The 12,903-nt window shown below is 38.7% G+C and overlaps 1 protein-coding gene across 1 annotated transcript in view; it reads right to left on the bottom strand.

Moving 5' to 3' along the window:
- Nucleotides 1–12,528, bottom strand: part of sorcs3b (sortilin related VPS10 domain containing receptor 3b) — a 62,071-nt gene extending 49,543 nt beyond the window's left edge. The window contains exon 1 of the mRNA XM_056235022.1: nucleotides 11,671–12,528. Within this exon, the coding sequence (XP_056090997.1) occupies nucleotides 11,671–12,261 (591 nt within the window). The 5' untranslated portion in view covers nucleotides 12,262–12,528. The remainder of the gene's footprint in view (nucleotides 1–11,670) is intronic.
- Between the last annotated feature and the right edge of the window lie 375 nt (nucleotides 12,529–12,903).

Below are 12,903 nucleotides of genomic sequence, written 5' to 3'. Positions count from 1 at the left end.
ACCTGAGCTGACATGAACTATAAATGAACAGCTGTATGTGTATTAACTTTAACAAGGGATAATAAATGCTGTAACAAATAAATTGCTCATTGTTAGTTAATGCATTATACATTTTTAACTAATGGTACCTTATTGTAGAGTGTTACCAGTTCTTCTATATTAAATAAAAAAATTTATTCTACAATACAAAACTATAGATTGAGCCTAAATTACATTTGAAATTACTTTTGAATACAGGGTAAAAAAGGAAACCAACTGGCTACTTAATATTTAAACAATGCTTTCGTAAAATAGCTGAACTACTGATATATTGTAATGCTCCCAATTTAATCAAGTGAAATTATTTATTTTAAAAGGTGCCCTAGAATGTGTTGAAATAATATTTTAATTTTGTCTCTGATATCTACATAGAGGGTAGGTGGCTTATTTAAGGGCATTTAAAATGTTAAAATGGTTTTACAGGTCCATTTTCAACTCTAGAAATTGGCCCTATATGAAATGGTCTGTTTTTACCTTATTTGGAAGGGTCATGAATAGTAATGAGGAGTTCTGCTCTGATCGGCTGTTTCACTTCACACACTCTGAAATACAAGCGTGCAAAATAATCATACGTAATTTTTCAAAAATTAAAACATTTTAACAAATGGACTTAGATGCCTTGCAGAACCATAGGCCGTGCCACATTAGATGGTACCTTGGGCAAATAGCCGGGCCTGGGATGTAAGATGGCCTTAATGTTGCCTGGAGCAAACTCCAAGGACCCAGTGGAAATATAGAGCGCCTGGAGATCTCCTAGCCTCCTCAGAGAAGTAATGGCCAACAAAAAGACCACCTTAAACGAAAGGTTCTTGGCCTCAGCCGACTCCAGTGGTTCGAAGGGGGCCTCGGCCAGCCCATCGAGAACCACTGCCAGGTCCCAAGACGGAACTCTGGTACGAGTCACAGGTCTCATCCTCCAGGCTCCACGGAGGAAACGCGCGACCAGGTGATGCCTCCCCAGAGGACCATCACTCAGAGGAGCGTGGAAAGCCGCAATGGCAGCCACATAAACCTTGAGTGTGGACGGGGTAAACCCAGTAGAAAAGCGGTCTTGGAGAAACTCCAGTACTGAAGCCACTGGGCAGTTAACTGGGTCCAATTCACGCTCTCTGCACCAAATGGAAAAAACATTCCACTTAAGGCCGTATAACTTCCTTGTGGAGGGAGCTCTGGAAGTGAGTATAGTTTCAACCACTTCTGCTGACAGGCCAGCTTCTAGGTACTGTGCCCCCTCAGGGATCCTCAGTAGGATCTGATGCGCCAGTCTGCACAGAGGGCGCGACCTTAGACCCCCTTGGCGATTCAAATAAGACACCACCGAGGACATGGCGACCATGGAGGTCTGGCAGGAAGCTCCTCAGAGCCCGGAACACCGCCAACATTTCTAGGCAATTTATGTGCCAAGAGGAATGATGGTCCTGCCAAGGACCTCTCGCAAAGCGGCCGTCCATGACCGCGCCCCAGCCCGTGAGGGAGGCGTCTGTCGAAATAGATACCCGGCGACATAACGCTCTCAAATTGGGACCCTGGGACAGGAACCAAGGCTTCTTCCAAATTGATAGGGAACGAAGGCATCTGCGCGTAACCCTTATCAATCGGAATGGATTTCCCCTCGGGGAAAACCCCTTTAGAAAAAATATTCTAAAGCATTCATTAATCTTAGTTAATGTATATTACTAAAATTAAAAGTTGTATCTGTTACCATTAATTAATGGACCTGAGCTGACATGAACTATAAATGAACAGCTGTATGTGTATTAACTTTAACAAGGGATAATAAATGCTGTAACAAATAAATTGCTCATTGTTAGTTAATGCATTATACATTTTTAACTAATGGTACCTTATTGTAGAGTGTTACCAGTTCTTCTATATTAAATAAAAAAATTTATTCTACAATACAAAACTATAGATTGAGCCTAAATTACATTTGAAATTACTTTTGAATACAGGGTAAAAAAGGAAACCAACTGGCTACTTAATATTTAAACAATGCTTTCGTAAAATAGCTGAACTACTGATATATTGTAATGCTCCCAATTTAATCAAGTGAAATTATTTATTTTAAAAGGTGCCCTAGAATGTGTTGAAATAATATTTTAATTTTGTCTCTGATATCTACATAGAGGGTAGGTGGCTTATTTAAGGGCATTTAAAATGTTAAAATGGTTTTACAGGTCCATTTTCAACTCTAGAAATTGGCCCTATATGAAATGGTCTGTTTTTACCTTATTTGGAAGGGTCATGAATAGTAATGAGGAGTTCTGCTCTGATCGGCTGTTTCACTTCACACACTCTGAAATACAAGCGTGCAAAATAATCATACGTAATTTTTCAAAAATTAAAACATTTTAACAAATGGACTTAGATGCCTTGTCAAATAAATATAGCTTCAACTATGTGGTGGAGAATGTGACGTTAGCTAGAAGGATCGAGTAAGCTAACATTATCTGTGAGCAACTAAACTAACATAGTTAGCCCCTGATGTGTTGTTGATGAAATAATAGACGAAAGTAAAATTATTTGACAAAAGGGAATTTACATATGTATCTACAGTATTATTTTGTAGATTTATATGACAGCACAGGCAAGAAAATTATTAACCTCAGCGTAAATACTTTGTCATACTATTTAGTTATGTATGCTCGTTACTCGGAGTTTGCTATTGTTACTGTACTAGGATCTTGCGCTGGATCTAGATAACACAGTGTAAATTATAGTTAATAAAATCACTAGTGTACCGCTAGCGGGAATATAGTTGGAATTGCCCCCTTCTTCAGTATGAGACGCTGAGAGAAGCCTGCTTGATATTGTCCCAGGTTAGAAAATAAGGTGAAATGGGCAGAGCAAACTAACAACTTCGAATTAAACTGTTGCGGTATCCGATTATAGATAAACAACCACGCCTGTTGACATTTCTTTTCTGTGGGAAGGGTATGAAAAGTCCTCACATCCCCTGCACAGCCTGGAACATAACATTTGTCTCCATGATCTGCCATTTTCCCTATGATCCTCGCTTGTCTCTTAACCTCCAGAACGATTCGGCTGCGCAGTTCTGCCTGGCATTGAACATGGGCTGGCATATGCAAATTTTTGGAGGCGTACATATTAATGATCCCGACTGTTGCGTCACAGATTCTTTGTGTTATGTGGAGATTCGCCTATTTTTCAGGGGTGTTTTTCAAAAACGAGATTTAAAGCTGCAGTCCGTATCTTTTCCTCTTTGTCGCCATCTCTCTGTTCGAAATCTGTAACTGCAGTGATTCACGGAATTATTATCTTTACGTGGGTTGTAAATCGGCATGAAACAGCGCGGATGAACACAGTGCTTTGAGGCGAGTGCTGCTGTCAGTCACCGCGCTGTGTGGATACTGTCATTCAGAATCACAGATTCACTTTTTGAAAGTTTGACCAACATAAGAATTTTCATAAGAAAATGTTTTCTGAACAAGTAAGTAAAATCCATTTTTGTTCTGACCAACTAAGGGGGAAAAAGCATTCGACATGATAAGCTTCGTTAGATTTAATCAACGCGATTTACAGCAACCGTGCAAATTATAGCCTACTTTGTTCTCAAATTGTTCATGTTAACAACATCAGCATTGCGTGACTAATGTTAAATTTAATGTGTTTTATGGTTACCTGCGTAGTTCAGAATTCATATTCTCCATAATAGCAAAACGAGAAAGGCACAACAAAGGAAACTCCATAACTGTGTGAATTAAGAAAACGTACTGTTACACGATTGAACTATTGAAATGTCTTAACTTACTTGTTCAGCAGAAAAAAGCCGTCTCTTCTTCCGTTTTGAACCCCTTCAAAACACGGAGTTCACGCACTTTTCAAAAGCCCCGCCGATGTTTAAATCCTTGTGTTCGCATGAGACGGTTTCTTTCTCTTTCTTTAGCCACCTTAAATCCGAAGTACGAAGTCTTTTGGGTTTTATAACTGCTGAATCTCCAGTTGACACTGATGATTGTTGTTTGGATCTTTCTGGATGCCATAAGTTTAATTATGTAAAGTGCTGCGCCTGCGAGAAAAGCCTATACATCTAAACATCTCGTCACGCGCAGTATAGCCGGCTAGCCGAAACTCCTTCTTTATGTGTACGGGTGTGACGTCATGACGCAAAGACATGCTCGAATTTCCCGCGGAAACCCACCAGTACCACTGGAATTAAAATCATTTTTACAAGCTAACCGTTTTGAATCTAGCTATGGCAAGCAGATAGTTTGACCACTGGCAGAATAAGTTTTTTTTTAATATAATTATTTTGGATTATTTTTAACTGTATTTGTTACGGACTGGAGCTTTTAAATAAGGAGAAAACAATGGTGTTTGAGACTCACTGTATGTCATGTCCATGTACTGAACTCTTGTTATTTAACTATGCCAAGACAAATTCAATAGGGCACCTTTAAGGAAAATCAAAGTAAACTGCACCCCCTAATGGTTTTGTACTAGTGTACTAGAGTTACTTGTGTAACAGAGCCTATATGTAATGTTTATCTATAGAGAATTCTAGTTTGTTTAAACAACAACAAAAATTACAGAGCAAGACTGACAATTTCCTCTATAATGACTGCTTGCAGCACATCATATAAACAGTGAGTAAAAACAAATGTGAAGAAAAAAGGGAGAAAAGCCTTATTTATTTTTTTGCCTTCTAATAAAAAGTCTGATGTTAAAAGTATTAGATAAACAATGAGCTGTTTAGCTCCCTGAAAAACATGCTGTGAGATTATTGGCCCATATAAAGCGGTAAATATTAATGGTCCCTCTCCACAAAATGTTAAACAGAGGTGTTAGTCATTTTTAAAAGGATGTAGCCTTTTAGAGGAGATTTATTTTTCAGACCCGACACAGAGCATTAGCACAAGCTGTCACTGGGGTTAAAGGGCTAGAAATATGAGTGAAAGTTTTGCCACTGAGGTAAAAATAGATTGAACTGAGCTGCAATCTGAACAAAGTCAAAACAAAGAGAATGAGAGTAAAAAAAAAAGGTTGTATCATTAGCATTAAAGACACGGAAGGGTTTTACTTTGACTTGAACGTATCTCTACTCCCTCTGAACACCATTTCTGTGATGTCACTTCCTTTCTGTGGCAGAATTGGGTTATAATAGCCTGCTCTCTAAATTTTCTGTGACCTCTATGTTATGCTTTTTTTATTTTGATCTGACTTCCTTTGTTTCTTTGGCTTCCTTTGCTCCTCTCTATGTCTTTCACAGCCGTTCTCTAGAGTCTGGATACCCACTCGACCTCCGCTGCCTCTGCCTTTAATTAAAAAGACAGAGAGACAAGCTGACTCTCTACAGACCAATAATTAGACACACACACGGACACACACAGGTCTCAAAGACATTCACAGGCATACACACGCACACATCAGTGCCAAACACATACAATACCCAAGCACTCTTGCACACACAGAATCACACTCTCTCTAAAGACCAATGACAAATGCTCTCATCTCTCATCTCCAGGTCACTTCTGACACTTGCTCTCTACATCCCTGGAAAGTGTACAATGACCACGATTAATCTGCATGCTCATTAATATTCAGTACTGAGACAAAGCCTGGATAGCTCATAATGAATAAATCCGTCACTGCGAATCCCATTGGAAGGAAAAACAGGTCACTGGTCTGCATACATTTGGATGTGAAGGGTACATGGGCGCTTTCACATATCTTATTATTATTGAGCACATTTTATTATTGAGATATACAGTGGCCCCCAAAATGTATTTGGACACCTAATTAACTCTATGTGTCAAAAACGTCTCTATATAATGGTGTTTATTTTAAAGAAATATAGTTCAAAATTTTTAAGCAAAACATTTCACAAAAATAAGCTTGTTCAATTTTAAATCATTAAAGATATAATTCAGAAACTGACTTCATACATCCACTAAAATTGACCCAAATTGAAACTCAGGGGCAAAATAAAATATAGTTTATAAAATATATTAAACTAACTATTTTCATTAGCTAAATATTCTTATTTTTACTGTTACTTTAATGCATATTTAGTGATTTTGATCAAATAATCATCAACCGCACTAAATTAAAGTCAAAGCATGCCGAGAAAATGTGAGTATATGGAAATGTGCCCTGTCAGCACATACAACTTCATCTGGGAAAAAGAAATCATAAATCTTACATGTACTACATACATCTCCATCACTCTTTATAGTCTAATATTATTAGTATTGCATAATTATTAATATAGATAGAATGTTATAAAAACACCACATGAGCATGATTTACCATTGAGTTACTCATGTTCACTTTGACAATTGAAAACAAAGAGAAGGGAGGTTATTTGAAGTCATTTAAGCTGTTTGTGCTTCATTTTCTTATCCGTATATAATGTACATTTTTCTAGTTATACTGTTTTTTCTGGATTCTTTTGGGATTTGGGTTTATTGTGATTTTTGGTAGGATCTATGCATGTCATGGCATATCACATGTATAACGGGCTATAGAAAGACCAAGGACATATTTAGCACATTCAATATACAGATTTTAAAAACTGTCATCTTATAAATCAGAAATATGATGTTCTAGTTCTACCCACCTCTGAAAGTCCATTTTTGGTCAACCTCGAATTTAAAGAAGCAACATTTACGGATAAGCAAAAACCTAATCTACTCAGATTTAAATGACTGAATTGGCACAAAGTGTTGTACTGCAGTCTTGACTGAACTTACCATCACCACCACATGTGTGAGTTTCAGCAAATATGAGTGATGGAGTTTTGCAAATGTGTGCATATAGCAGCATAACCTAATCAAGAGTATCACAAGAAGTCTAATTATTTAGGTTTAAGGAACCATACTCTTAAAAGATTGCCAAGCTTTACAACAATATTTGTTACAATGACAAAAGAAAGAATTTAATTGTAGATATTTATAATCCTTGGCTTCAGAAATGTTAAGAGTTGTGCTGTTTGTTTCACTTTCCCTTGAATTTGTCCATAAATCTCTGTGTTGAGCAAATGACAAATTATTTTAGCTTCAAACTTATATTGGTACTGGATATTCATATACTTTGGAATGGCTGTGTCTCATAAATCATAGGATTTTAAAATGATTAGCAAGTGACACAATACATGAATCTGTAAAACATGGAGTTTAACAAAATATATTCGCATTGCTCTGGTAGATTCTAATAATGATTATGAGATTTCAGGGTTTTAGAGAATAAATCCTGAGGTTATGCAACCAGCTTTGCACATTAGGTGACAAATTATTGTAGACAGAATGTGCAGATTCACTTGATCATATGATTCAGGTAAATGGATACGACTTGCTGTCTGTAAACAGATGGACAGAACCTTTATAAAATTTTAAAATTTTAAGTTTTAACAATATATTTTATATATATATTAAATATTTTATAATATTGTTTTACTGTATTCTTGGTCAAATAAATGCAGCCTTGGTGCACCAATGTTCTACATATTTTTTTTAAACTATTGAAAAAAAAATTGTACTTTTTTTAATAAACTTTTTTGAAGTATCATCAGCAGTGACTTGTCGCAAAACTAAAACATTGGCTTCCTCCCAAACCGCTCTAATATCGAAAAGTCCTTTAAAACTAACCAGGCTTGATGTCTCCCCGAGTCAGAGTGTGTACTGCTACAAGCTCAGCCACTCTGCTGCCCTGAGATAGATAGGACACAAACTCATAGACACACAGGTCTAGAACGAACACACACACACACTTTGGCTGTCACTCCAGAGTGAAACTGTTTGAGGATGTGTAGACATTTGGATGGACAGCCAAACTCAAGGACAACCCTCATGCTCTCCGCAGGCCATTTGTACTCACATGAACACATGCGCACACACCCTTGCAAAATTTCACATGAACGCACGCACAAGCCCACACTTGGACATAGTTGACTGCCATCTTCCTGTAGGGCATCAACAGAGCATCAACATGAAACTCGAGCGCAACAGACAGGAAAACAAAATAAACCCTGTGAAACCTATGATTGTACAGCCATAATCTGCGATTCTCTCACAGCAGGCTGGAGAGGTTTTTTTAAACGCTAAAATCACTGCTTGATCGCAATCAAACTCCCATGGAGAGACTTCCCCTGGAGATGTGCTTCCTTAGCCACATTTGCATAAGATCCGTTTTGTCTAGACAACTAAATACACAAACCCCACCTTTACAATGATTTCTTGCTCTGCGGGGGCTCCTCTCAGAGAAAATGTCAACGTGGACTTTGGAGGGCAAACTATGGATCAGGACCCAAGGGCAGGCGTTGCAGGGGTAGCAAAATGATTCTCTTGCATTTCCATCATCTTTATGGATTTTCATTGATTGTTTTTACAATTGAGAAAGCGGCCAAACAGCCTCTCAGTTGCCGTGAATCAAAAGTGAAAGCTTTCAGCTTTCAGTGACATTAGGCCTAAGAGAGTATGCTTTCAGCAGAACACACAGTTTCTTGCACACACACACACACACTCCTCTTCAGGAAAACTGCTTAACGCTGTGGATCAATTTGGTCGCTAAAGCCACTAACATCAAAATAAAGCAAATCCTTGCATGCAAACGTTACTCTATTTGAAAGGCGTAAAACATGAGCAAAGTAAGTTGCCAAATGAGTACCATCATAAAATGCAGACTCTATCTGCGAATGGCAGGGTCCCTAATCTGTGTTCACTGCGCCCTACTCACCAAGCAGGGGATATGTTGAAGTTCACTTCACAAAATTCATTCATTTGGTACACCCTGCAAAATCATCACACATAGATGAAATTTGAGTTTTGCATATTAGAGGAGTTTGAGCTATGATAACATCATTTATATCTGTAAATAAATACAATAGAAATGTCCATACTTACATTTAATATAAATGCGCATATAATACATCTATGTTTATTTATTTAAATACAAATATATTACTTTTTAATTCGTATCTGAAAGCGTTAGACTAAGTGATGAATGTATGTTACATTGTTTAATATGAAAATGTAATTTGGCTATGTTAAAATTGAAGAATCTGTTCATCATATAAAGTGATCGTATCTCTTCACAAGGATTAGACCGCTTAATATGGATTTGTTTCATGATGCTTTTATTATCTTTTTAAGTTTCCATTACCTGGACTTTTAATGGAGGGACAGAAACCTTCGAAGATTAACCAAAGTCTTATAGGTTTGGAACGACATGAGGGTGAGTAAATGTTGACAATTTTCATTTTTGTGTGAACCAACTCTTTAAGATTGCAGAATACCCTGTGAAGTCGACTGTCAAATGAAACACACCTAGTCTCTAATTCTTCCGTGACATCATCACACAAACGTGCACGCCTGTAACACGCTCTCTATGATACCCTTGACTCTAGCTGTATCCCGGTATTTGCATACTACAGGTATCTGTCCATCTGCTCTCACCTTCTGGAGCAAACAAGGGTATTTAAGGCAGGCTGTGCTGTAACAGTAAAAAGTATAATTATTATTATTGCCCAATGCATTCTAGTGTGCAAATAGAACTTGTATGTGTGTGTGTGTGTGTGTGTGTGTGTGTGTGTGTGTGTCAGGGATTGAGTGAGGTCCAACAGAGGTGTGAAAGGCCAGACATTAGCTTTATCACTTGTGTGGTAATAAGACAGAGTGTCTACAGGAAGCAAAAGGAAAGGTTTCACATTTGATGAAAACTGGCATGACAGAGGGCTTCATTTGTTGCTTGCCGCTGAGAGGCTACCGGTGTCATCTCTTCTCGTGCTAACATCATTTCCTAAACGGATCTTTTCAAAATACCATATGGGCCTCATTTTTCATTTAACGTCATGATTGTGTATGATGTTTTTGGTGCGTTATCCTTTAAACAATTTGGTGGTTCATTATGTATAGCAGTGTCAAATGTGCCAAATCAATACAACAAATGTCTATGTGCAATGCATAAATGTGTGTATGTCAGGGTGAGATAGAGACACACAGGAAGAAAGAGTTTGTGTGGATGCTGTCTTTTCTCTGACGTTCAGTTTGCATCTGTGGCGTCGCAAAAACATCACTCATGCGGTTTGGTAAAAGATATACCGATGGCATCAGCAGCACTGCAGAAACGCACACACACGCACACACACACATACATAAATTCTGCAGGTATTACCCTGCCAATCTAAAAAGTATGCTGACAGAGTCAGTCATTTATATTTCAGATGAGGCACAGAAATTGTGAAGGAAAAGGAATGAGTTCGGGTTACCAAAAAAAAAAAAAAAAAAGGCGTCACTCAAACCACAGCAGCATATGGAGAAATACAAGCAGAGGACCCAGGGTGCTAGAGATGTAGGTCTCTAGCAGATGCAGCAAATAGATTATTGATGAAAGAAATTGATTGTTAATAAAGTAAAGTGTTGCAGGCAAATAATTGACAGTCATATTAAAGTAATATTAATTCATTCTTCTGAACTGTCACTGTGCACTGTGTTCACTTAAACTGCATTGCTGGCAGGTTCATCTGAAACATCTGCATCCCAGAACAGATGCCCTAATGAAGAAGGCAACAAACACCAAAGGGGAGGATGGCAAATCAGACTAAAGCTGTGTCCCAAAAAATGCATCTTTATACTTCATCCACCATGTTGACATTGTCTTTTGACCTATGATTTACTAACAACACCCGCAAAAACAAGGTGTTAAATATGAACAATTTAGCCACAAGAAACAACTTTCTTATCTACTTGGCTCACAATTCTGAGACAATTTATTGTAATATTTCTACTTCTCTCAGCTCCTGTGGCCTTGTGGGACAGAATAGTGTCCACTAGCTGCACACTTCAGTATCTAAGCAGATGCAGTAGGTCATCTGGGTATTGCTTGCCTACAGTTTCATACTACACATTCTGGCATCCTACTCTTTTTGCATAGTGTGTAGTAAGGAAGTAAACATATGTACACATAATAGGATAGGGGCAAAAGTCTATGTTATGGGAGACTAAAAACAAGAATTATTGTTTATCACATGAAATCACAAGGCACAGTAACAACACGCAGTAAAAATCTTCAATCCAATCTTGCAAAACTTAAAATCTGACATTTAAATAAAGAGTTTCAAAGAAAGTATGATCCTGTGATACATGAACATAATGATAAGCAAAATGAGACTATTATGATCACACATACTTTAATTCATCAAAATAATAGAAAAATGAATGGATGGGTGTTAAATGAGAACCAGTGGCTTCCAATAATCAATATACTTATTTATGGAAAATAGACATTCATTAAAGAAATTAATTCTAAGGGCAGACAGATTGACTTGTTTTCATTCATGGATTAATCCGTGGTCTGTCAAATGCACGCGCAGGGAATTTGCACTGACTCTTTGGATGATATGCCTTGGTTGCAGTGTCTGTCCGTAAACACACAAGAGAGTTTTTTTTTTTTTTTGCAATAAAGAAAGAGCGGTGTAGAAAGAAATGGTGACGCGTGCACGGTTTTGCAGCTGCCACGCACCAGTCGTGTGCGTGAACTACAGTCCAGAATGTCAAAGAAATCCATCACAATAAAACAACAGATAAAATGACTCACTTGCTCAGTTTTAACTTTACAAGTATATAATAATTATGGCTCTCTAAAATGTGATGCATGGATAAAGTTTAAACTCACGCTGCTGTTGTGTCCGGACCACAGCACCATGGCCTGGTTATGAGCAGAATTTCCAGACAACGCAAAGGTGGACGTAATCAGGTGTGGTTCATTCTGCCTCGGACTCTTCCCGGAACCGTCAACTCCTCCTCCGGTACGTCTGAACTCGAACCGAGAAGCTGCCGCGCTGTCAGACGGAAACAGACTGCGCTTTTCCCTCCTGTTTACTTTGATTTCCTCAGGAAACCATGTTGGATAAACTTTTCCGTCTTTTTCCTCAGCTGGGCTCGTCCGTTCCGCTTGGGATATGTGCGAGTTCTCCGGTGTCTCTCTCCAGGACACAGAATGAGACTTTATGTGCGCTTCAGGGGAAAGTTGAGCTCCGTCAATTCCCCACTTCCAGATTTTATCAGTGCTGCCGTCCGGTACACTTCCAAAATCACGGCTGACAAAAGCCGTTGTCTGCACTTGTGCCTCATTGCGGCGTGTTGGAGCGAAGCACGAGGTGCAAGTGATATCTGCGCGCGCTGGGAGCGGCACGAGAGCGCAGAGAAAAAACAGCGTCCAGTACGTCCAGCTACACTCCGTCATCTTTATCATCCTCACTCTCATTTTCACCTTTTACACCCTACCAAGTCCATGCAAGTTCCCTCAAAATCCCAACAAAAACACCTAAAATAACTTTTCGCCACGGTAGTGACGTTGAGGGGATACCTTTATAACGGTGAATGTATCTGATGTGTGGGTTCGGTCGGATGTGAGCTGGGTGTAGTTACCGGAGGGGTGGAGCTGCTGAGTGACACGCGCTCACTCACTCGATCCGGCTTGGACCGAGCTCGGGAGCAGAGTGTGTGACAGGTGCGCGTGCGGGGTATAGCGATGGCCCCGAGGGTATCCGCGAGCAGAGACATCTGGAGCAGTCGAGACGGCATCTTTTCATATTAATATGTAAGCAGGAAAACAGATAACCTCGTCTGCTGTCACATCAATGAGAGGCAGATTTTAAATACAGAAACAGCTAAATGAAAACCACTGCTAAGTCTTCATTTTAAAGTAGAAGTAAAATTGATTTACTGTGAACATGAACGTTCTTAAAGAAACTTTTGTTATTATTTACTCACCCTCCTTCTGTGGAACATATCTGTTTGCACCTCTTTCAAGCTCCAAAAATGAACAGAAAATGCCATAAAAGTTGTCCATATTACTCTCGAGGCCATATGATCAAAATTGAGATTATTTCCTTCTACTGCAGTT

The sequence above is a fragment of the Rhinichthys klamathensis genome, unplaced genomic scaffold (assembly GCF_029890125.1).
Source record: "Rhinichthys klamathensis goyatoka isolate OS25496 unplaced genomic scaffold, OSU_Roscu_1.1 h1tg000412l_1, whole genome shotgun sequence".
Taxonomy (NCBI): domain Eukaryota; kingdom Metazoa; phylum Chordata; class Actinopteri; order Cypriniformes; family Leuciscidae; genus Rhinichthys; species Rhinichthys klamathensis.
The sequence above is the reverse complement of the archived record's forward strand: the minus strand, read 5'-3'. Positions and strand labels throughout refer to the sequence as shown.